At 40.2% G+C, this 27642-nt stretch overlaps 1 protein-coding gene across 1 annotated transcript in view; it reads left to right on the forward strand.

Annotated features, from left to right (window-relative positions):
- Positions 1 to 27642, forward strand: part of LOC139747661 (uncharacterized) — a 540258-nt gene that overhangs the window by 26570 nt on the left and 486046 nt on the right. The window contains exon 3 of the mRNA XM_071660227.1: positions 27578 to 27639. Coding sequence (XP_071516328.1) covers positions 27578 to 27639 — 62 coding nt within the window. The remainder of the gene's footprint in view (positions 1 to 27577; positions 27640 to 27642) is intronic.

The raw sequence follows: 27642 nt of genomic DNA on the forward strand, positions 1-27642 counted from the left end.
AATGATATGATTTTCAGAAAATAAAACTATATCTAATCTTTAACGTTTCTCATAATGAGAATTGTTTTAGCTTAATGTTCTAAAGATTCAGAGAAGGAGTTGGACATAGATGACCACAGCAGAATTAACTGACGGAGAGAAATGCACGATACAAAGGCTTACGTTTGGAAAGAAGTTTTAATTGATATTTCAGCAGAGATGGTTCATTTTATGAAGTAAATGAGTATGCATTTATCCTTAACATATTGCATTATATTGTTCCCAGGATTTAAACGCTAGTAATGGCTTTTCTGAAGAGGAGTTTGACCTCAGGTCACGAAATCTTTTCAGTCATAAATATATCTTATTGAAAACGAGGTTATAAATACATCTGACTGGAAATTAATGATAAGATTTATTCTCTAACGATGGATTGATTTCGCGTCAGTTGGGTACGTCTGTCGTACAGTTGTTAGCACGCGAGCAGGATTAGTGATGAAAAGGAATGCATTGTACCCCTAGCAACACGAACAGAAACACACAAGATGAATAATCATCAGCTTTTTATCAAGTCGATTTTACTGTACGTAACACATAATTATCTTGTGTAGCTCACTGTATACAATGATCTGTGTAGTTCACCGTATACAATGATCGATGTAGTTCATCATATACAATCATCTACGATACTGAAAGACGGGAACATATCAACTGAGATTCCCTTAGCAACACGCAAGCGTTCTCACCCTTTACGGGCAGCAGGCGTGCGTGGAGGGTTCTTGAAGGTGAAAATCAAACATGGTTTTCATGCAGACTTACCAAGTCAATATCTTATATGGGTAAAACGTTTTGATTGGCCGTAGTGCTGCACCTGAGCATGGAATCATTGAACGCCAGTGTTACTTTTTCTTTGACTGTCGTCGGCAACTGAGTAGGAATCCGACCTCATTGTCTGAAAAACTATGAGAAAGCTTCATGGATGACGCTCATGAGGCCGGCTTACGTCAAACCTCACATGCAATCAAATCGCCCGTTGTCTTGCCTCTGTCGTCTCGCTGGAAACATTGAAAACCTACATTAAAGGTATATCGCGTTTTTCTGTTCATGAACGCTCACAGCGATCATGCGCGTCTCCGAAAAGGCAAAGAGCTTTCGTCGCGTCCCTCATGGGCTGTGCGCACGATCCTGCGCACTCAGTAGCCCCATGCGCCTGCAGCCTGCGCGGCCGCTTATCCCCATCAAAACTTGAGAACTTTCGTCCTGTCCGGAATAGGTTACTTGCATGGACAGAGAAGGTAGGGGGGCAGCGGTAGGCAGAAAGATTTAATATTAGCAAGGAAGGGAGGCAGGGGATGAAGGAAGCCCCGACGCGATGTAGATCTGGTCCAATGGAAGGTTTGGAAAAAGAGGAGGATAGAGTGGTTAGAGGAGAGGGAGGTAGGCCCAGCTTGATGGAGATTTAGTCTGAAAAGTTGAAAAGGAGAAAGTTCTGGTATGAAGATAGAGGGAATGGATAGAGGGATGGAATGTAAACATTATGTGGATGGCAGTGTTCATGTGAGAAGAAGTTTTGAAAGGAGAAATACTAGACACAGCAGCTGAAGATGGTGAGGCATAGATGCTGTGGAACAGAGGTAACTTTATACGAGTAATAGATTTGGAAATGGAATACAAAGATGAGGGAAAGCGGGTGGCGTTGTGATGTAGAAGGGCAGGAAAATAATGCAAAGCCAAGTAAATAGAGATAAAGGCATTGGAAGATATCGAATGAAGAGAACAACGGAGAGGAATAGGGGGAGATATATGACCTGTAGAGTTCTATAATCCACAGAGGAACAGGAGAACGGAAGTGGGGGGGAAAGGCGGTGAAACAATGTAGAAAGACAACGACCGAAACAAGGCGGGAGAGCAGAGTGGTAGAGGCAAAGCAACCAGACAAACACTGAGGCACCGTCTTCTAACCATATTGAACTTGTCGTGCAGCAAAGAGGAGATGTATTGTTTGGGTAAATGACTGTAGCTGGGAGAGTCTTCGATGGTGTTGTTTAAACACACATGAAGTTGTCTTAGGTTCTTTCTTAATTACTGGTCTAAGGCTTCTGTTACCCTGTTTTCTGAAGGTATGTTATCGACCATTTTGGGTGCTGCTGGCGTGCTATTTGCGTGCTTTTGGCGAGGTGTCGGCGTATTGCGTAGCAGTGTGATGTTAGCGTCCTGTTGGCTTGATATGCAGGTGTCACAAAATTTGTTCTGATGTGGTTTGTAAGTGTACATACCACAGTGCTTCTGCTGACGCGGTAGCTCCTGAAGCCGTTCTGATGTGGTTGGTAAGTGTACATACCACAGTGCTTCTGCTGACGCGGTAGCTCCTGAAGCCGTTCAGCGGCAGTGTCCGAGCTTCCCTTGCGGCGATGTGAGGCTACTGTCTGTATGTTGACGGGTTGATGATGAAGCCCTGGAGAACTGGTCACACACCGCAAGTCTCCAGGGCTTCACGGACGAGTACCTGGAGAGACGCTGGGCTCCGCTGTAGGTCTTGAGAGAGGGAATGAGGAAGTGTTTGCAAGAAAGACAAGTCATTTTGAAGAACTGCCGTTGGTTACCTCACAATTATGTCCGCTTTCCATTTTCACCTAATCTTCTTTTTTGAGTAGTTTATACATTCCATTTTAAACCTTCAGAAAATTTTGGCGTTCATATGGAATCATTTCATTTCTCGGCAATGAGCACCACTCTTTTCATGATAAATTATATTTTGCAGATTATTTTTTCCATTTTCAAAGTTTTTCTCTTTTGCTTTTATTTTTCCCCTCTTGCCTTCAACATTTTGTTTTGATTTCATTCTTAGCAATAAGTTTCATATATACTTAATCTCTATTTTCACATTACTGATTTTATTCTGTTTCTGTATGAAATTTTATCTCCGTAGAAAAATTCTCCTTACTTTCAGGCGATTCTGTTGTTCCACAGATCATGATATCACCATTTATGAATAAAAGTATATTGTTTTTAGACTGCACACGATATCATTTTTCAAAGCGAATTCTATGTTTCTAAAAAGCCAATTCCCTCTAGTTTTAGATAGTAAGTATATAGAGATATATTTCTTTGAAAATGCACTTGCTTAGTGTTCTCATCATTGGTGATGAGTCGTGACACTTTATGTCGCCACCTAAACGTCTGTCTCACTCAACACTTTGATCACAGTAACTTAAAACGATGCGTTTTACATAGATTATTTTTGCACCATAAGTGCCTGGCGTAGAGATGAAGACTTGATTGGATTTTCAATATTTTTTCCTTACCAAACCTACAAGTTAGATGTGGGTATCGTACCTTTCTGTTGCACTCAGGATGTGAGCACAAGAGAGTACATGGTTCTTCCTCACCAGCCAGTCTTTGATGCCAGTTGTTATGGAGCTCTTGTTCACCGATCATGAACCTTCTTGGTCCTCTTGATTTGAATTACATTTTACTTTTAGTCTATAGGTTCCTCACTTCCTTTTGGCTTATGGAGATCACGTGATCCTTTTATTTTTCTTTATCTTTATGAAGAAGTTATCAGGTAATATCTTCCTGATTTGCTGAAGAGATAGTTTAGCATCGTTGTTATGTACAGATGAAGAATGATATTATCTACTATCAGTTCAACACTGTAATCTACCACCTTCAGCGCAACAACATGACCCTCAAACACGACTGAATGATGGCATGACCTTTGACCTGACCTTTGATAGTCATGCCATCATGCCCAACGATCGTAATGTTCTGCTCAAGGGTCATTCAAACCATCATGCATAAGAGTCGTACCATCGTTTAAAAGGGTCGTAATATCGTGATCAACAGTCGTACTGTCGTATCTGAGGAGTTTAATGATGGAAAAGAAAAGTACAGATACCCAGTAGTTGTTCGAGGAACTATCTGCTCGGAAATGGAGACTTGTCCTGCTTGACTTGAGTCAGGCTGACCAGCTTGACACGGCCACTTAAATGAAGTTTATTGCCAAACTGAATCATTTCCTATATATTCATGAAGGGTCTCCCCTTATGTTCAGAAAGTTCCTCTGCAAATCTACATAACCTTTTTCCCATGACTCCTCACACAAACGCATGATTGTCATGCAATCAGTACAACTTCTTACATCTACGTGGTTGTGGTGTCATGATCACACCCTTGGTTTTAAGAAGACCAGGGGCAATTAGGTTTTAAGAAGACCAGGGGCAATTATAAGACAGCTGATCAATCTGAAATAAAATGGAATTCTGCTTACAACTCCGATCATGTTTCTACCAGATGACTCTTATGTATAATGATCTTAATCCCTGACTGCATAGTATTATCACTGCCTCTGCTATGCCACTGTCTCACAGCTGTTACCTCACAACGTAGACTATAGCCAGTGTTGTGCCATTACCTCACAGCACAGACTGTAGGAGATATAATGATGTGCTTAGGCCTCATATCAGAGCATAAGATCATTATATTCCTCTCACACAGGAGTTTTTGTAAAGTCTTGCCTGTAGAGACACGAGGTTTTTGATATGTCAGCACCCAAATTGTTTGCCTGACCTTCAACATCTTTCAGTAATATAATGAGTTGTGGTAGTTGCAGGTGTAGTAGTTGCAGTTGTAGTGGAAGTAGTAGTGGGAATTATAACACTAGAGATAGGAAAAGGTATTCAGAAGTAATATCCGTAGGAGAAATAGTGATAAATAGAATTCTTAACAAAAGTACCAGTAATGATGAAAATGCTGATTGTAGTAATAATAATAATGATAATGATAATAATAATAATAATAATAATAATAATAATAATAACGATTATAGTAATGATGATAATATTATCATTATTATCATTATCATGAAAATGGTGATGATTATATGATAATACGTTTAAGAAAGCAGCTACGTATAGGAGTACTGCCATCCTGACTTGGTGTATTTAAGTGTTGTGGCCCCAGTACCACCTTGTATCGTCCAAGTCAGGATCACTCGCCTCCCTCATTGTAACTGGGCTACCCGGCTCAATGTCATAACATCACCACACAGATGTCCTACTTATTTCTTATCATACTTTCACAACGTTTTAATAATGATAATGATATTGATGATAATCGATAATGATAATTATGATAATAATAATGATATTAATAATAATGATAATAATAATAATAATAATAATAATAATAATAATAATAATAATAATAATAATAAAATAATGATAATGATAATGATAATCACAATGATAATAATAATAATCATAATAATGATAACTATTATTCTAATAATAATGATAACTGTAATAATCATTATGATAAATCTTTGATAATAACTAGCAATGATAATAATGGCAGTAATATTACTAGTAGTAGCAGTATCAGTAATAATAGTAATGATAAAAGAAATGATTATCTTATGGAACTCCCGCAGTTCTTGCGCTCGTAAAGATTACCCTCCTTTGCGTTCGATGAAGATGATAATCCATGATGAAGGTGACTTTGCATATGAAGTGTGACTTACAAATAGTCGGAGTCCGGTAACACGATCACTTTGATAGATACTGTTTTCGTGATTATTATCTGCTATCAGTAATACCCCAATATATCTTATCATTATCAGTAATACCCTAATATATCTTATCATTATTCATATGTTTCATCATCATCATCATCGTTCCTTTTAATCACTATCATCATTTTCATTTGTGTATAATTCTTTACGGTAATGATAATAGTAATGATAATACAATGATAGTAATAATGATAATGATAATATAATAATGACATAATAATAATGATGATAATAATGATAATAATAATAATAATATAATAATAATAATAATGATGATGATAATAATATTGACAATTATCTGTATATTGACAATGGTACTATGCGTCTGCCTTTACGAGGAAAATGTTAACCTTTGACGTTTACCAGTAATGGTTAGGTTAAAGGTCATTTGACCGTCGGTGTAGTGATGGGAATGTAGTGATGATGGCCTGATCAGTGAAGATGAGGGTATAGTGTTGATGATTATAAGGAAAACAAAGTGGCACAAGCTCCTTGAACATAGTTAAGATAAGCGGACTGTGATTTTAAGTCAGTGAATATGAAGGTATAGTGAAGATAACAGATCAATCAATGGAAGGGAACTTGTAGTGGACATAAGTGTGTAGTGACGATGCGGGTGTGGCAATGCTCACGGTGTGATAAAGGTAACAGTTTCGTGAAGATTTAAACTAGCGGAGATGAGGGTGTAGTGAAGATGTAGTATTGTGAGGATGAAGGTGTAGTGAAGATGCACCACTGTGAAGATGAGAGTGTAGAAAAGATATCCTGTTTGAGCTCTTCCCCAAATTGATGGAAGTTAGGTTAAAAGTCGACTGCAGGCCGGCCAGAAAATATGATAGTGACGATAATGATAATGATATTTATGATAAATAGATATCAGTAATAATAGTAGTAATAACAATGTTAATGATAATAATCTTGATAATGATAGTAGTTACAATGATAACGATAATGATGCGATAATGATAATAGAATTATAATGATAATAATGATATAATAATAATAATAATAGTAATAATGATAATAATGATAATAATAATGATAATAATAATAATGATTATGATGATAATGATGATAATGATAACAATAATAATGATGATAATAATAATAATAATAATAATAATAATAATAATAATAATAATAATAATAATATAATAATAATGAAAATAAGTGATGATAGCGCTAACGATAATGATGGTTATAATGCTGATACTATTATTGTTCCTGCTGCTGATAATAATGATAACAATAATAATGATAATAATAATGATAATAATAATAATAATGATAATAATGACAATGATGATAATGACAATAGTTTAGCAGCAATGATAATGATGATAATGGTAATAATGATAATAGCAATGATAATTATGATAATGGTGATACTGATGATAATGGTGCTAATGTTAACAAGTATGATGATATTCATAATGATAATTCACTGGTATCTAGATGAAATGAAACTGGAAATCATACCAATGAGGTTAATTTCAAAGAGAGATGGAATGGTCATACGATTAGAAATATTAACGCTATACAAAATCAACTGTTTGCAAAATAATTGAAAAAAGATGATAAAGTTAGAGGAAGTATTCTGCGTCTACATAAGGTTCGTAACCTTCTCTTTCTTTGTAGAGATCACTAATTATTGACAATGTGAATACAAATGATATTGCAAGTCTCGTGGCTGGTCAGATAACCAACGAAATCTCAAATTTGATACGATATAACGGTGTCCTCCGCGATACCCACTGCCTTCCAGATGCCCCAGGCACGTCAACATTCCCAGACCAACTCTTTTTACAATAGGTACATTGGTCTCATGGCATAACCAGTGTATCTACGATATCGCAAGTACATGACGATACCCTAAGGGCCTTAGGTCATTGGAAAATCCGTCTTGATAGCACAAGCGTCCTTACGATACCTCCAGTGACTTTACGATACCTTCAATGAATTTACGACACACCCAGTGACCGTAAGATACCCACAGCGAGTTTACGATATCCCAATGACCTTAAAATAACACCAACGACCTTACGATACTCCCAGTGGCACCAGGAGGGTCTGTATCCCCAACAGAAACGACAAAAAGTCCTCCATATTTCTCGTGCGACATGTGTTTACCTTCTTGTCGGAGGTGAGGATCGATCCCCTGCCGGTGGCGCTGTAGGCGGGGCTGACGGAGGCCGCCGGCTCCCAACCACCGGGTTCCTACGCCATGGGGAACTCGCCGGCTGCAAACCACAGGGCCGGACCTCACTGTACAAGGGCCAGTGATACCATCAGCTCTCTGAGGCTATCAGAAACAAGCATTTTTCAAACCTCTTTAGAAGTACTAATGAAACAGTGGCTTGAATCAGCGTCAGCCAGACTCCAGTGCATAACTCCTCTGAAACTTCAGGATACCGGTACATGGCTGTCTTGAAACTTCAGGATACCGGTACATGGCTGTCTTGAAACTTAAGTGTACGAGGATTTAGGCATAGATGTTTTGCTTCTGAACCTTCAAGACAACAAGAGAATTATCACTTATTAGAGCCGCCTTGAGGTCCCCTTAACATTAGTCTGGGGTGTCAGTAGACAAGCGTTTAGCTTCAGGTGATACATCAGAAAAAAGATAATGATTTCTGGAACTAAATGAAAGAAAAAGGACACTTTTCTGGTCATCGAATAAACAAAAATTTTTGCAAACACAGATAAACAAGAATTTTCTCGCCAATGAAATACCTTTATTGTCCAGACATTTTGTTTCCTGTAGCTGAGAGTTCATATCATTATTATCAGTATCATTATCATTATTATCATAATTATTATAGTTACTATTATTATCATTATCATATCAATGATAATATCATGTACATCAAAGCGTCTCACATCGCTCTGGAACGTAAAGTCTATCCGTCTAGACGACTCGGCAAACTATAACTGTGTCTCATCTGAGCCCAGTAAAAGCAAATATTGCTTGATCATGCTCATGACACAGGAAGGTGAAGAGTAGTGGATCCACCCGAGGTAACTAAGCATTGCTTGAGCAAATCTTGTAGAGAACTGTTACCCATTGTGACTGTGAAAACGAAGCACAATAATCTGTTTCTACAGTGTGATAAAGAGTAACATCAGTTCTGTGAGGCTGAAATGAGGAGGAATTTGTGTTCATCTGAACGACTTTTACCTTACAGAGACCAAGCATATGTGAAGTGTGTCCCATGCATTACTGACTGCTTCCCCAAGACGTGAAACACTTAATTTCTACATCATTTTATCATCAGTAACGTAGGGTTATGTTCTATCGCTTCTAGTGAAACAGTCTTTCAGACACCAGCTAGCTCAAAATCTGACCAACTAAGGACGGAAAAACGATACATTCACTGATGAATGTTCGAAAGTCCATAAATTTCGCATCATGGAATATACATAACACTTCAGGTCCGTCACCAGTAGCTTTATGAACAAAAATACTAAGTTGAACGTCCAAGTGAAGGTAACATGTTAGATGCGATGCAGACAATTTGAATTTTGATTCCCTTTCCAGTCCTTGTGCCGGACGCTGGGGACATACGATCTGTGGGTCAAAAAGGACATTTATTTAGGATGATCCGAGCCCCTTGACCATAGTTGTTTCTCCACAAGCGAATTACTTCATCGATACTAGAACTAAAAAGGAAAAAATGTAATTCTACACTGAGTTAAATAAAAAATTTTCTTAAATTGATGGAAGAAAAAAAGACCAAAAAAAAAAACTTTTTTGGGTCAAACTGAATAAAATAATATAGTTTTTCGTGTGATTGCCAGGTGGGTTGGTTGTCAGATACAAAAGCGGCATAAAACATGAATCATATCATCGTCTGCCACATACACCTGACTCGCTCTTGTGAATGTGGCTTCCTCTTCATGATAAACCCTGTTTACTGAGCTTCGTATCAGTCGAGCTTTCTCGTAAGTGATAATTTCCTTCAGTGTCAGACACCCCTACTTGTGTATTGACTCAGATGTTATATTCGCCCGTGATATATATCACACAATATAATATCTTAAGATGTGCTTCAGTAAGTTTGCCAAGTACGAGAATATGGATCAATAGGGCATCATTTTCCACAATACAGAATTGGATTATTTTCATATTATAGATGATGAAAATCATGTCACATTCGGTAACATCCGCCTGATGCTTTAGTCACGTGAAGTTATCAAAATATTTCAAGTTGTCACAGTTCACGAGACCAGACGTAAAAGCGAACTCGTTTTCTGAGTCATATACAAGTATACGTTAGTAAGAGCTTACGACACATCGGACTTCACTAGTCGTGTGATCAGCTGGCACAAGAAGATGGGGCGAGAATGTCACATTACAGAGATCTGGTTGAGTGACCACATGGGACGCCACCAACTTCAGTGGGATGGTTGTCCATCGTATTATGTTCTCAAAGAAACTATTGCTTAGCGTCTTCAATGCGTCACTCCTTGAATGCGACATTACGACCCTTGGGTACGAAGTTATGATCTTTTTATTCCTTTTCTTGTTCCAGTGGTGGGCTGATGAGAACGTTTCTCCATCAAAAATAGGATAGATATTCGTTATCTAAACTGGTGTTTTGTTTTCCATACTTCTAATATGAAGAGAGATATAAGTCAGTAATATCTCGTTTCCAAAAAACATGATTTTACGTCTCAGACAAACCCAGTGTATTAACTTTGATAAAAATGATTAGAGTTAACAGAACCTGATCAATATATTTTTACTAACTTGTACAACTTGAGCATTGTTCATCTGCAGATATACTTGACGTTTACTGGAAAATTGATCATATTTTTTGAGCATTACCAATACCATGACGCTCTCGTGATACTCGGGTGTCTGAGAACACGACATTGTTTCAAGACAGTTTTTTTCTTTCACATTGTTCTTATCAGAACGTTTTTATTTTCTTTGGTTCAAAGGAAGTTCTTTGTTTTGGTTTTGAGAAGAGCAGCAGTTGTTGGGTATATTGTATTTCCGTTTGCCTAAGCACACTGCTGTGTGTCTCAACAACAACAAAAAGTGATGTGTTAGGATACGTCTGATGTGGTCATCAGAAATGCCTCGTTGGCAGGAGTCGAATCATGTGTTATAATGGGTCGAGCATGGCGCTTTGATGTTACTTCGCTAACCTCTGTCGAATCCTGTTATAACTGGCCTAGCACAGCTTTCCAGAACTGCTGAGTTCAACGTTATCGAGTAATGGGTTATAATGGTTCAAGCAAGGCTCATCGGAACTTGCTGAGCGACCGCAGTCGAGTAATAGGTTATAATAGGTCGAGCGTGGCTGTTCAGAACTGGTTCGCTGACCTCAGTCAAGTCTCATTCCCGTGACGATTACCTCTGCTTTACCCTCGCCTCCCAGGCTAACATCCACCGCTAAGGTTAATGATTGCACACCTTACCTCCTTCCTCTCGCTCTCCTACCATCATCCCTAGTTCCATCCACGCACCCACAACCCTCGAACACGTCCCCTCCCTCCCACCACTGGTCAATATCACCCCTGGGGAGGATTGTTTGGTTCCCCTGACAACCTTGTCACCCCCGTAGCTTAAGCTGATCTCAGTGGTTAAATTTAGATCCTCTCCTCGTAGTTAAACCATGAGTCGTTAAACCATGACCCTCCTGATAAAACCATGCCCTCTGAGGTCAGAATTAAGCCCTGACTCCTATAATATAGACTCTATGGTTTAAAATAAAGCCATTGTTCTCAAACCAAGACTTTCAAGGCTAAAAGTAAACCGTCACTAAACCCAACATTCGAGGATGCGTGTTTGAATGTCTTCCGAAAATGATCATTTACTGGCTCAAAATGCCGTCATCGTTGTGAATGCATAGATCTATCATTGAGTTTTAGCACCTATATACCTCGTACTTGATTCATTTGGAACTTGAGCAGATTATCTTTCGTCGACGTAGGATAATCGGCAGAAGGAGAACTCTGTACTGACGGAGCCACGCCAGACAGAGAGGTCAAGAAGAGAGGAAGCTACGGGGATATATTCAGAAAGCACGTGAAATGTATCTTTAAAGTTTGAGTTAAACTGCCAGCGTAGATGACTTGTATATGACGTCACTCGAAAGCCTCGACCCGACAACCTGTGATGACCTGTGGTGGCGTAGCGGCCGTAGACCTCGAACCTTACTCGTGGATCCACGGGAAGGGCGTTCGAACTCCTTAGAACTAAAATTTTCATTTCGACTCAGTTCATTAAAACTTATCTATACATGAATTATCCAATCCGCTCTTTATTTAAGTCTTGTTTTAGCAGTTTCTGTATTTGATGATCTGGGAAAGAAAATTATTCATTTTGATTCTGCGAAAGAATTTTACTCAGATTGGTCAAGATGTCTTAAAAACGGATAACATTATATCCATTGAGGGGAGAGGCGTCAGGAGGCTCTAGGATCACTGTGAACTTCCAGACTCGATCAACCCAAACAAAGTCTTGCAGGGAGGCATGCGTTCGTTTGGTGAATCCTGCCATGAGATGGATGCATGGAGTGACCTCACTGGGTAAGGTGGCGGCGTATTTCCCTCTAGCTCTCATCTTTACAGAGAGGGAAAGATATTTTCCCCGCGATGTACGGTCGGCTTGGGACGTCCGGGGTTTAAATCATGACAAATAGTTCTCAACTTGTGTCACTTCAACTCTCCAACTCTCGCTCATGAAATTAGGATCTACTTTCAAAGTTTGGGAAGTTGTTAATTTGTCCTACGTACTTTTCTATCGTAATTTAAGTATTCTACAAGGCTGGAGTTTGCATGAACTGGTGAGCACACGTCTATAATGATATCAAGACTTTCCAGAAACATTTAGGAGAAAGTGATTATATCTAGTTGATAAACGTAAATTTTTTCGCCTCAGCTTCTGCTTTGCGTATGATTAGCTCAGTGACTTCGTCAAACCGATCCACTTGAGTACATCAGGACAGCCATTCTGTTATTATATAATTAGATGCTTCGTATAATTCTGGCCGTGTCATGTCGGCTGCTGGAGGAATAAATGTTTTTCGCCTCGAATACAATCATCTCCGTAAGAAAGTTAGTGTAACCCTTCCAGTAAGACGCCTAACCCACGACTACCGCTCACAGAAAGCTAAGAATCTGGGTCTGGAAAACCCAGTCGCCAAGACCAGCGGTCGCTCAGGATCTGGCCCTTATCTACCCCTTGTACCTCTCGATGATAAGGTCTGTCCCTGAACTACCGCCAGGAGCGTCGGAAACTACACTTTGACCCTAAACAGCCGGACGGTAATGATCTGGCTCCAAACTATCGGCGCCTGAGGGGTAACTTAGTACATACGTGTCCGTGTTGCTTGTAGCTTGGACCCCAGCCCCCCCTTGTGGAAGAGCCGTTGATGAGCGCTCGTAGTTCGTCTTCGCCGCGTGAATCATAATTTCGCCTATGATGGTCTAAAGCAAGGAGGAGCGTCAAAATGTGAGGCTATGACGTGACTCCCCGGTACGTGTGGTTACCAGAGCACATAACTGGGAGAGCACAGAGGGAGACGTTTGGAACGACAGAACAGAGCGAAAAAGAGGTATAAACTGTAAAAGATCCCTGGTTGTTTTAAGAACGCACAACAGACACTTTTGAGCTGAACTCTGTGATGAAACAGTACTTGGTCAGAGAGGAATCATCAAGATGGCAGGCTTGCAACCAGGTGTTCCCAAATTTTGCGTCATTTCTACATCTTCCTCCTCTCTTACTCGAGTTGTATGCAATGACGGGATACTTAGCTCCTCCATAAGTCCTCCTCGACGGCAGAGAGTCTACCCTCTTTTCTAAGTTGTCCTCGACGATCAAGTAAGCATCTGTGTGTACACTATGTTCACCTGCTCACTATTGGTTCTTTCTCTTGAGGATCTTATCATGGAGTGTGCACAGACCCGGTCAGAGAGGTAGGACGCAACTTATAGGCAATAATAAGTTTGCTGGCGCAATACACTAACGAATTTCTTTTCTTAAGGTGACGATACACCATCTTCTCTGTTGTTATCAGTGTGATCTGATGGTAAATCAGCTCCATGACACCAGTTTATGACGTATGCACTCATCCAATTGACGCAGTGTGACGACACATTACCTGCTACATCTGTCGTTGGTTACAGCATGACGGTACGACCCTTGAGCATGACGTTGCGACCCTGGCCCTCAACCTGACTCTTAAAAATCTCAAAAATTACGCCATCATACTCAAGGATTGCACCGTCTTTTTCAAGAGTCATACCGTCGTGCTTGAGGGTCGTACCGTCGTGATCAAAAGGTTAACATTTTCCACACAACCTCCAGGCGAAAAGTTCACGGCGGAGATTTCTTAGACTTTGGTCTGTGTTGAACATCGCCAACGGTGTCTGATGAATAAGACACGGCCTCCCTCCAGCCTGCTGCCTCCTGAATTCACACCACAGAAGGATCGACAGCTAACTCCACTCAGAGCGTCCCATCCCTCCTCTCCAAAACAGTTTCTAACTCGGGATTGCCGGCGAAGGGAGTTTCTCGGCTGGTGTGAGCATTAAGACTGGTCATCACCAGTATCTTTATAATGATAGCAGCAGTTAGGGATATAATATGATGGTGAGGGACCTACACCATCCGATCACCAGGGAACATACGCAAACTAATCACCAGTGAAGTTACGCCAGGACCTGTCACCGTAGAATCTCTGCAACACAAGACTGGAGGACCTGCACCAAGTGATCTGAGAGGAAGCCTTCCCAGGCCCTAATTCTAACATGTCAACAGCCAACAGTCCTCGTACGTCCCTGAGAGTCGTATAGCGGAGTCTCGTGAGGCGCACATCACTAAAGTCTTCCACAGGAACATACACAGTCCACCCAAGCTTGTTTCCAGTCTGGTCGCTGCAGCAGCTGGAAGTCTCATACTTGGGTATTCATTTGGTGTAGGAGGAAAGGATTCAGGTTTCTGGATTTTCCTCATCAATCGATTTGCCGAAGGGCTTTTACTAACCGATCGCCGACGCGTCATCCTCAACCGATCGCCGGTTAGCCTAAACCAACTGATCTAAAAGCCGCCGATGTTTCTACACCAACTGGTCGCTGATAGTTGTGCGTTAACTGATCAGCCGATCGTTGTACATTAACCGATCTCTAATAGTTCTCCATCAAGAGATCAGCGATGATCCTACATCAACCGGTCCCCCGGTGTTTCTTCGTCGTCAACGGTCGCCTGTGAGTTCACGTCAGCCAACTGTCGAAGACGTGTCTCCGGTCAGTCATGAGTCGAGGCGAGTCGTGCAGTCCCCAAGATGATCCTCGACCCCTTCGTGGGTAACACTTTTGGTGCGTCGACATGACTGGCATCGACCTTTCCATCAACATTATGGTGTCAACAATATCTGAAAGTCACGATACGATCTGCGGTAATAGCCCTGTAGTCGACGATACCTAACGTCTATTGGACTGTCTGATAGACGATGGTACGGGATGTTGACCTTCACCATGTGTGAGACAGTCACATTTAACGAATATATACATGATCGACAATACGTCAAGGACTTGGAGGGACGACTTTTGAAAAGAAGTTCAGAATCCTCCAGAACTGGGAAGTTAAGAGTGGTTCAGGTGGCGGAACTGACCGGATGTTTTAGAAAAGAAAAAAAACTTGGAATATGGCTGAACGTTAAGAGAAATTGTAAAAGCTTAACTTTTTTTTACCTAACGTAATGCTATTATAACCTTCTTATTTACCAGTGCTTCTTTATCTTCTTATGTTTGATCGTTTACGCTCTCAGTTAACTGCATCCAAAACCTATTTATTGGTTATTTTCATTTATTTTGATCATCCCCCGGGTCCACTTACTGCCGGTCACTATTCTTCCGCCTCTTGGCTCAACACTCCCTCACTTCACTTCGTCTTTTATTGCCGTTCCCTCTTCCTGTTTCTCCTGCCACTCAATGTTTCCACCTCCTGTGTATTCACCAATCATTGTCTCCCCTTGCTCGTCATCCATCCCAGTCTGCAGTGGACACTCAGTACCTTCAGTTATCATCGTTTTAAATAAAAGTTGAGAAAGACTCAACTTATCTATTGCGTATGACCCGTTCACGAGGGCCTGCTGTGCCTGACCCATCCAGCCCCTAGCTAACAAGTGACTCCGAAGGTCTTTTCCTCTTTCCTCACGTCATTCCACTTGTTAAAACCCACAATTCTTTCAGGAAACTAGAAAGAGTTGCGAATAATCAATATAGCGGATAACTCCAACCTGCATACACCAGCGCCGCAATGGGAAAAGGATTTATTTTCCTAGAAGAAGTTCCACTCTGAAGAGTCTTTTCCCATTACTTCATTCGAGGCTGTTGTCTCCATCAGCAGTCCATTCCAGTCACATCAATTCTTCCTTCTAGAATTTGATGGTGGATACAAGCCATCCTTGGAGAGTAACAACTAAGAACATCAACCAGTCATATTCTTTGTACTGCCATCACTTTTCACCATCAGCCAGTGCTGCTGGCTCGTGAGTGGTCAAACCTCGTTAGGTCATCACGTCTGGAACTACTTCACTTATCTACACCTCGCTCGTCAGGTCATCTCCAGGATCTACGTTTCCCCTCTACATCAAACTTTCATTATCACATCTCACGGATTTACAAAAGTCGTAGAATATCGTTCAGATTTTTAACGCTGAATTACATAAAGATTTTCAAGATTTCACTTTAAGTGTACAACATTTTTTTCATTATAATTCATATACATGTACAAGCATTTGCATGCATAAAGTCATACATAAACGGAGATGAAGGACAGTATTGTGATGAATACATTGTAAAACCTCCAAGCAAATTAAAACTTTATTATGACAAAAGCCAAACAAATTTCCCTTTACAAGCAGCGTCGTGCTCAGTGCGCCTGCCTGGGAGCCTCACAAGGAAGCATCAGTGAAGAATTTCTACAACGTTATCTACAAATTTGTTTTGATAAAATGTTAACTACAGAAAATAATTGAAAAAGTATCAGGAAAAAAAATTATCCACAAGAATTGAGACTGAATTTCCTCAAAATTGATTCTGTAAACAGTTATGTGTAAAAACACACACACACACATTTATATATATATATATATATATATATATATATATATATATATATATATATATATATATATATATATATATAAAGGATGGGTTGAGTATTATAGACAAGAGTACCCCTAATCTAGAGAGGGCCACCTAGAAGTGTGCCTCTCCAGAACCCAACCAAGAGATGTCAAACGCCCAGTTCATCGAGCCATGATCTAGGGAACACCGTGAACCATATATATCATATTTCAAGACTTATTGTTCAACAAGGAGCCATATCAATCGGGGTAATGGATGTCTGCCTACCACCAGGCCCAGTGCAGTAGTTGGACTCCTAGACTAGTCCTGTGAGAGTGTCAGGGAGTAATGTCTGCCACACCTCATGACTCAGACCTTGCCAACATCTGAGGACATTAACAGCGCAAACATAAAGCAAACTTATCTATAGTTTTCATATGGACGTGGAGTCACGAAGCTTTGGGGTGGTGAATATGCTCGCTAGAGATGAATTTATAGACTCTGGGGTCTTTCATATGACCCCAGAGATGGAGTCTACAGACCCTCGGGTGTTAAGTATGATCCCCAGAGATAAAGTCTACATTTTCCAAGATTGTTGATATGGTTCCCCAGGTATGCATTCACCAGTCGCTTGGGAGTTAAATATGATCCCCAGATAAGGATCCAGAGACTCAGGTGTGAGGGTGCTGAGCAAAGGGGGAACTGAGGGAGCATCATTACGTGTGAGCGATGCTCCTCTGCCGCTGTTTGGTATTGTTTATAGATCTGCTCAAGTGGTTGTAAAGTGTTGTGAGCCAACCACCAGGGTGCGCCACGCTATAACATCCAGTCAACACACGTTCCTCAAATAACGATAACTCAAACGGCTGATAAAGATGAAAATGAAGCTGGAAATATTCATGAATGATAAGAACATTAAAATGTGCCTCGTTCGGTACCTTAAGTCTTCCTCTGGGAAAAAAAAAAGAGTTGAAATTTAATGAGCCAGACTCGCTCATGCTTGCTCCTCAGAGTTGAAACTTTGCCAAATTTCTTAGAACATAACACTGTCCGGGTCATTATCATTACCATTGCTCTTTATCATCATCCAATTAATACAAAAATGAATTATTTTGAAGACGAGTTTACCTTTGTTGGTCTGTAATTAGCCACAAATGATTCTTTTAAAGATTCATTCGTCTGTCGTTGTTAGTGAAGACCTCAGACCACACCGTCCTCAGCATCCAGATGTCCACTTATCAGCAATGTCTTTATCTGACGTCCAGTTTTCTCTGAACACATACGTATGTACGACTGTGCTTTGTATTTAACTTTTGTTGATCTTCCTTCATGTTTATGGACTGATTTAAGGTTGCGGCGGTACAGAAGCAGACATATTTCTAACCATAACTCTGGACGTCGTCTCGTTTGTCGTTTTGATATTCTTAAATCTATCGGTACGTCGGTCGTGGCGTCGGTCAGATGCGTCGTGCTTCTTGCCCTACAATACCGGATGAACCAGATTGCGACGTCTCTGTGCCACTTCCCAGACAAATTTCATTTCAGATCAAGAAAGATCTAAATGTTTTTCGAGAGAAATGTAACATTTAAACGCTCATTCTTTTCCAGGTTTGAATTCAAGAAAAACGATAAATCAAGTGATTAAAATCTGATTTCCATGCGATCATGTTATTAGCATAGTGTCATAACAGGTATGCAAATGCGCGGAAAGTAGATGAGTTATTTAGCAAATCCTCTAATAGTGTTTAATTTAATTGCCTACTATTTTTTCCTCCCACTAAGCTAAGATAAAAAAAGAATTGGGTTACAGGCCATCGGCCAACGATCGCTGGTCTAATGAACTGAACCGTATCGCCTTTAATACAAGGACACATTAAGACGCCTGAGACATTGTTAAAGAGTCTATTTCCAACCTTGCCAGATTTGGTCTGAAAGTTGAATGTAAACTGATCAAATGAAGAATAGAAATGTGGTATACTACACCCGGTGGATCATGATTCACGTCCCAGACTTCGTCAGAGATAATGATATGACAACTATGATAACAATGTTACCATAATGATGTATATATATATATATATATATATATATATATATATATATATATATATATATATATATATATATATATAAACAGCTGTCTCTCCGCAGACGATGTCGCCAAGTGTTCAGTGAACGTGACCCAGGCAGGACCCTCCCCTACTGCCACCACACCTCCCCACCTACCACCCCAGCACTCACCCACCTACCCCCAGCACTCACCCCATCTACCACCCTAGCACTCACCCCAACCCCACAACCATAGCTTTAACCCATCCCATCACCCCAGCTCTTGCATACCCCCACCCCACCCCAAATGCCTCTGCACTCCACGTCATCACGTAAGCTATCACCCCAAATAACTTCAGCTCGCCACCCCACCATCACCTTAGCTCCCCCCCCCCCACCATCACCCCAACTTCCCATGCCACCATCGCCCCAGCTTCCCACCCTAACTCCATCTTTCTCCACGTGTCCAGGGAGACTGACCCCTCACACTCTAGCCTTATATCTTGCGTTGTAGCGTCACATAATGTATGTGACGTTACGAGTGACCTTTTGTGACGTCTTACGTCACTTCCGGTCGTTTTGACGTCACAAGGACCTCCCTTCCCCCCCACCCCCTCCCCACCCAGCCACCGTCACCCAGCGTTGCTGGACAAACATCACACCCGAGTCATCTTTAGTTTATGTTAATCAAACAAAAGATTAATTAGATTTCCATAAGTTTACATGATGTACACAGAGACAGAAATCATGAAACCAATCAATCTCTTTAAGTCATGATCTTAATGATAGTTGTAATAACAACAACAATATAACAAGATTAACTATAATAATCATAATAATAATAACAATGATAATAGTGATTCTACTACTACTACTGCTATGACTGCCACTGCTACTAATACTACTACTACTTCAACTACTACTGATACCACTACTACTACTACTAATTCTACTTGTAATAATGATGATAATACTAATAATACTACTACTAATGATAATAATATTAATGATGATAATAATAATGATAATAATAATAATAACAATTGATAATAATGATGACAATAATTATAATAATGATAATAATAATAATGATAATAATAATAACAATAGTATTAATGATAATAATGGTAATGATAATAATAATAATAATAATGATAATGATAATATTGATAATGATGATAATTATAACAGTTATAGTAACAATCATAAAACTTGTATTGAATGTACTGCAGCCAAAGACTGAACATGTGCAGAGAAAATACAAGCAGTACAGACACAAGGACTATGAAATGGAGGGAGGGTTGTGGTGTGTGTGTGTGTGTGTGTGTGTGTGCGTGTTTTGGTTGTAGTCTAGAATCTTTAAGGGATAAGATTACCTTCCCCAGGAGAGGATTTAAGAGATCAGGAATTAGAACATCAATGTTCCAGACATCTGAACACCTGGACAGTCGACGTCACTGAACCTCACAGAAGGAGTCGATCAGCCAGACTAATGCGAACACATACCGCCGTTCATATCATGATCATAAAACATCTTGATCTGATTAATCATCAGTGATTACACAAGTGCTGATTAATAAGCAAGTTGCATTAGAGCAAAAGTAAGTTTTGCAATCGTTAAAGTACGTTATCTATTAGCAAAGAAAACAGATGAACGACCTTAGGATCACATATGATCTTGTTCATTGCCATCAGATAGACTCAGGACCCAAACGCGCATTTCTATCTCAAACGTGAATTTCATTTCAAATATATATATATATATATATATATATATATATATATATATATATATATATATATATATATATATATATATACATAGAAGCTACATAGGAATCTATTCTTAATATTCATATGCTAAAGATAAAGTGAAATGATTATTTATTGACTGGCAAAGATGAGTGTACTAAGACTTGATATATGAGTCTTGCTAATCCAAATGGTATAATGAGGCTGATACAAGCACCAAGACTGGTAAATATGGCTTTAAAAGCGAGTTTGTCTTCGGGGAGAAAAGAGGGTGAACTTCGTATTATGTTCAGGAAGGAAAGGCAATGTTGAGTGTAGTGTGTGTGTGTCTTGTGGTAGTGGTGGTGGTAGTCAACATCCTCTTTACCACACAAGCTAAAAACCTACGCCACAGAAAGCCCTCAGTGAGCTACGCAGGTTATGTATGTTATGTTTTTTTCCTATGATTTATGAAGGGAGATGAGAGGCGAGTGTCGGCCCTGCGCACTGGCAATTAGAAAACCGGCGAGGGACGAGGGGCAGGTGCGCAAATGCGTCAGGAATGAAGCAGTACGAATGCATGAGACATGCACATAATCAATCCTTTCGCGTTGTGCACCATTTTGCACTTCCATTATTCTCGTGGTTAGTCGGCAATAGTTTCCTCGGCGGATCCAAGCTTCTGATGCTTACAATTGACGGTCATTTGCCGGAGTTCGAAGGGCCCTGAGGAGACAACGAACACCGCGACTGGCGGATCGAAAAATCAGAAAGAGCGGCGACCGGGCCCCTCCAACGGATCGCTGATGCATTTCGCACGGGACCTAATATATCTTTCCTATATTTCCGTCGTTTGTCTTATGAGCAGAAGCATGAACGTTCCCCATCACCGCCATTTCCGTCAACTTCTCCACATACAACTGGTGTGAAAAGAGTGAAGGACAGAAGGCACGCTGGGGAACCGTGACCGGCCACGAGAAGATTCCCGGGCCTGTGGCTGACACTGGACCAGCGACGCCATCACCACCACCACGCCCTCCGTCCTTCATGATGACCCGACGCCACCACCCCACAACGCCACCGGCCACAACCCGACTCCAACAGCCACAACCCTACAACACAGTCACAACCCAATGCCAACAGCCACAACTCAACGCCACCAGCCATCACCCAGCACTACCAGACACACTCCAACACCACCAGCCACAACCCGACCCTGGAACCAGCGGTAATCTTTAACCTGAGCCACAGCCAGGGAGAGCCTGTGGATGATGACATGTGTAAGAAAAACGATAATAAAAAACATGTGGAAATGTGGGATACATTAGAAACCCAAAAATAGAGGAACAATAATTTATTCCACACTTGAAAATAGAGACCAGGATAGATTTCATACCCAAAATGACTGTGATAGATATCATTCCGAAAATGGAGTAAACAGTGAATTAATGTATACCAAACATGTAACACCAGGACGCATCTGAGACCCGCAAGTTGAAAACTAAGTATGTTACTTCTGGCACGTTAGCAACCCACGGAAGGGGAAAACTGTGATATAGATAACCTAGCAACAGATACCTGGCATGTATCATACAACCAGAGATAAACAAAAAAACTGCAGGATATCTGACACCAGGATTCTGAAGTGGGGTATATCAAAAACTAAATACAGAATACAAAAGGTATTATGAAAGACAGAAAATTTGGTATAAAAATCAACCCAAACACAGAAGGTTTTGGTATATTATAAAACCAAAGGTAAGGAAGGTAGCCAGGTTATATATCAACCCAATCTGTGAGAGGCCAGGGGGTGTAACAACCCCACATCTGAGAGCCCAGGGTGTATAACAACCCCACATGTGAGAGGCCAGGGTGTATAACAACACTATATGTGAGAGGCCAGGGTGTATAACAACACTATATGTGAGAGGCCAGGGTGTATAACAACCCCACATGTGAGAGGCCAGGGTGTAACAACCCCACATGTGAGAGGCCAGGGTGTAACAACCCCACATGTGAGAGGCCAGGGTGTATAACAACCCTATATGTGAGAGGCCAGGGTGTGTTACAACCCCACATGTGAGAGGCCAGGGTATATAACAACCCCAGATGTGAGACGCCAGAGTATATAACAACCCCAGATGGGGGAGACAAGGGTATATAAATAATTCAAGTTTTGAACGTGTTTTTTACTGTTACTTAACACCGACGACGATAATAAACTTTAAGTATAAGAGATGAAAATTTATAAAGTATCTTTAATCTTAGAAATGAATAAGTAAACAATAAAAAATTATCTAAAGTTCGACTGACGATCATCTTGATTGCCAGGGTCAGTTGTAAATCTATCCCTTTTAAGTTCAAAATATTTGTAGAGAACTTGTAGGAAGATCTATCTCTCTGTTTTTTAAGTGTGTTAAAGTTTTCCATATTGAACGTTTGCTTGTAAACTCTTGGAAAAATACGAAAATAACCCAATTCATATCACTGACGCCTTTACAGTGATTGGTCCAACATGTTACCGATCTTTCTTTGTTAAATGACAAATGAGTAAATCTACTTATTAATTCCTTTTGAAAGACATACTTGGGTACCATGTGGTGGCATGTAGAGCAGTGTGTTCACATTTTACATATTCTCACAAACAGTGGCGTACCTCTCCACATTTTTGGCATATTCTTCCTTATGTGTCGTAATTTTTCACCAAGTGAGACTTTTAATATGTTGTAAAATCTCACCTGTGGAAGAAATATGGGATGTCGTGACTTTACACCACTGGAAAGGCATGGCGTGTCTTTGGGCCACTGCAGAAAAAGGTTTTGATAATGTGGTTAATGTGGGACACATCAGAGAAGGGGAGTGGAGGTGTGAGCCACATAGACCCAGGGTGACCAGCGGAGTAATTCAGTATTGCATTTCAAAAACTTATTTGTGGGTGACAGACGCGTAGCAGGAGGTAGGAAGAGACAATCACGGTGCGTACAATGGGTACACTTCGTCACCAGAGCAGACTTGTGGCCCTTACAGGTCTAAGAAAAATTAAAAAAAACAATAGAATATACAAGCTAAAAGTTTTCTCATTTTTCTACGGTACACACACACACACACACACACACACACACACACACACACACACACACAAGCTTGATGATACATGTTTGTAAAGCATTGCTGTTTGTGTGGTTTCAAGGAAGCTTGTGATGTATCAAAGATGTTTGTGTGTGACATGGATGTCTAAGTGATATCAGAACTTATTTGTGAAGTGTTGGGATAGTTTGCTTTGCGTTATATTTTTGTTTACAAGATATCATAATTGTTTGGATCAGAATTTATTTGTGTGTGACAGGAATGTGTGCGTGTGTGGTGTCAGGACTTGTCTGTACAGCATCAAGGTAGTTGCCCGGCACTACCAGCATGACCCCTGGTCACAACCCCACCATCACGATCGTCAAGAATAAAATCGCTACGCAGAAAGAAGAGAAAACATTGTAAAGACTCATATACCGATTCCTCCTTTTTTTTCTTAACCTTGCATCATACCCAACTATGCAAATAGACTCTGTAGGGGATCGAATGCCATCCTTCTCAGGCACAAATTAGACATATAGACATTAATTCGAGGGGGAGGGATCCCAGGAACAGATTCAGCAGGGGAGATCCGCTTTCGTTTAGAGGTATAATTTCGCGAGACCGACCCTCGGGTGTTGAAGACCAAGGTCCTCTCCATTCTCAGCGCAAAACTGCAGGAAATTATCGCATTTTTACCCTTTTAGTTTATCACCGAGCGGGACTAGAGGTAGCTTTGAGGGGGGAATTGGAAATGAAAATCGAGATCTGGATATCAGGTATTCTATGCAATTTTCCTCAGGTAAAAATGAGTGTAATGAGGGTGGGGGAGTGGATTACCTTGCTGGGTCTGTTGGGGAACAGAGGAAGGCAAAGCAATCCGCGAAGGGTTTTTGCATCTCTGCTCGTTTGATAGTTTGTGTATAAGTGTGTGTGCATGTTTAGGGGGGAATGTATGTGTGTGTGTGTGTGTGTGTGTGTGTGTGTGCCCGAAAGATTATAGCTGTCCAGGAACATAGCTTGGTACTGATGACACGTAACCAGCAGTATACATACTGGTATGACGATACGTGTCCAAGTGAGTGACACCGAAGGTTAGTAAATCGTGTTATAGCATTTGTGACGGAGGATCACAATGTGTCACAACCCACCACGTCTGAGAGTATACTACCCTGGTATGATCGCACGTGTACCACCAATCCTGCCTGTGAGTATATTACTCTGGTATAAGAGAGTATGTTGTGGGACATAAAACAATGATATCAAGACAAAACCTCCGAAGAGTATAATGACCATATATACATATAAATAGGGATATAACACATAATCATACATGCTTGAGCATATCACAGCGGTATATCAGCTCTCATTCTGTCCTCTGCTGCCACGACACAGGTGATAAACAATGGTTTACTTTCGCCTGCGTCTTTTGCTTTCGCTCTAAGTCTCACAAGATCTTGAGCACCACAGTTCCCTGGTGGAGTCATCTTGGTCAATATTTTCCTTTATACAAACAAGAAACAAATAATAGCTTTTAACTTCACTCGTGTCTGGGGGTAAAGTGTGTCACCTTAAGTGTGTGGAGATGCTCCTTCATAAGTGTGTCCAGACGAGTGATTTAAGACAACCCTGATCTATGAAGAGGTTCCACCAGTTGTTTTGTTGTCATGGTTACCACATCAAACCATATCTTTTACTGGTCCAGGTATTCTATGGACGAACTTTTATCATCCTAGAAAAAAAGTAGATCTTGGAGTGTCCTAAATAAGAACAAAGGAAAAATATATCCGTGAGTCAATATACTTTAGCTACTTCTCTCTATATATATCTCTTATAAATCTCACGCTCGATTCCACACCTGAACAGTCATATTCGTTCATTTTTTCTCTATTCTAACCGAAGTTCTGAAATATTTCCTCTATATCTCGGCGAGGATTTTATAGATCGGTATCTGAATGAGCAGAAGTAGGTCAGTAGACAGAGGGAAGCAGAGCTGGACCTGAGTCTGATGATAGTGCTGAAGCAGATACCGCATGATCTTGTCATCTGAGGAGGACCTGCCAGCTGCGTCTCTCTCTCTCTCTCTCTCTCTCTCTCTCTCTCTCTCTCTCTCTCTCTCTCTCTCTCTCTCTCTCTCTCTCTCTCTCTCTCTCTCTCTCTCAGTCGTAACAAAAATCGTCCTTCCAAATCGAGACATAGAGCTGAGACTCCTGTTTCTTTACGTACGGTTGATTATGTCCTGTTCTTTCAAGAATCTAAAACTCACGCAGTTTGGGGACGACGTACATATATCATTGCAACTCTCACATAAACATATCAACATGTACGCGTGTGTCACGTTAGCGTCAGGTGGCGCAAACACAACACACTTCTTATCACACCATCACTCACCTTCAGAGCCTGGCTGACGATCATATTATGAAATCTTATGCTGTATATAACAATATGTGTGTGTGTGTGTGTGTGTGTGTGTGTGTGTGTTTATCAAGAATAAATGCGCGCTACATATAAGCTGTGTAAGTAAATATCGCAGTGTTCACGGTTATTCTAAGTGATCAGTGTACGTCTTCTCGTGGTACATACCACTGTGATCTCCCTGCAGCAGCCAGCAGTATGGTCGGTCTCCTTGTATGATATCCAGGTTTAAATCGGTCATGACCCTGGCAAAGCAAGGTTCTTCTCTCATGTTTGGTGTTACTTTTTGGGTTTTGGAATTTTGCTAAAAACAAAGAAGTCTGCCTCAGAGAATTTTGTGAGAAATTTACTTACAAGAATTATTTTTAGATTTACTTCCCAATGTAGGACGTATATGCTAGATTTACCTCCCAATCTAGGAGGTAAATGTCAAGTTTCTTGTAAATCAGACAAATTTTAAGTATAATACGTCATATACAATCCAGTGTCATTTAGAACATAGATTCTAGATCAAAAATCATTTGAAACTACTCTATTGAGGGAAGGCAAATTCTAGAAAACAGTGTGATGGAAGAGCGTTTTAGATCATTTTATTGAGCGTTCAGTTTAATCCTGAATAAGTTACATTCTAGAAATAATTTTCTTGTTGTTATTGTTAAGTCATTATGCCAGAGATTATCCACAGGGAATCTACATTGTGAAGCTCTCTAGGAAAAATATGCGCGAACAAAATTACTCCTTATGAAGACTTTCCAGAGCAAGTGAGTCTTTACTGAAGATTATTGGAACCTAAATTTTCTAAAAGGGATTCTTTAGGGTGACGATATTTTTTGCGGAAATATAACTAAGAAAACTGAGCGGTTTCTAAGAAAGGTTGAGAAGCATAACAAAGACTATCTAAAAGGAATAAACAATGAAAATATCATCTAGATCAGGAGAGTAATTAGAAAATTTTCGCTTTTTACAGAAAAAGATCTGGGAATAGAAACTGATTGAATATTTAGAGTCCTGGATGCATATAACCTTTCATTATATTGGTCTCTTTTTTCATAGGTAAGTCATGCGACCTACATCACATCTACTCTGTTATGTTCATATGTTGATAGACAGTCAACATGAAAATATTTCATCAAAGCTATACAATAACTAAACAATCAATTTTCTTATTACAAAATGGAAGCTGATGTTTTAGAATGTTCTCTTTTGTTTTGTCTGTCTGTCACGCATCACTATTTAACATTTTTTTCATCACATATGCTTATTGTTTTTTATTGTATGATTAATTATTATCAGAGCATTATTGCACTGATGAATGGCTTATTTTTCCATCATCTTCCACTCAGCCAGTCACATGATAATTTGTTGATAATCCAGATAATTGATGGAAATTGCACCTTTTTCACTTAAATTTTCTTTTTCTTTCAGTCATCTTAAGTTTAGCTTGTTATGTTCATGATATCTATAAGTTTCAAGCTTTGCACCTGAAAACCTTGCCTTCAAAAGCTTAAGATCTAGTTTCTCATATGTCATCCTTACATTTGATATGTAAAGTAAGGATGGAAAATTTTCCTCTATAAGAAATGTTATAATTTTTCACGGCTTTCATGCAGCTTCATAATGTGAATGATGTACCTTGAGGGACGATCTTCCTTTCCTAATTGACATCAATTCTTTCCACAGGAGGACGGGCCATCATTGGAGTGACCTCGGGTCGAATCAAGGTGCCAGCAGCGGCGTGACGGGTA

This window comes from Panulirus ornatus, chromosome 69 (genome assembly GCF_036320965.1).
Source record: "Panulirus ornatus isolate Po-2019 chromosome 69, ASM3632096v1, whole genome shotgun sequence".
Taxonomy (NCBI): Eukaryota; Metazoa; Arthropoda; class Malacostraca; order Decapoda; family Palinuridae; genus Panulirus; species Panulirus ornatus.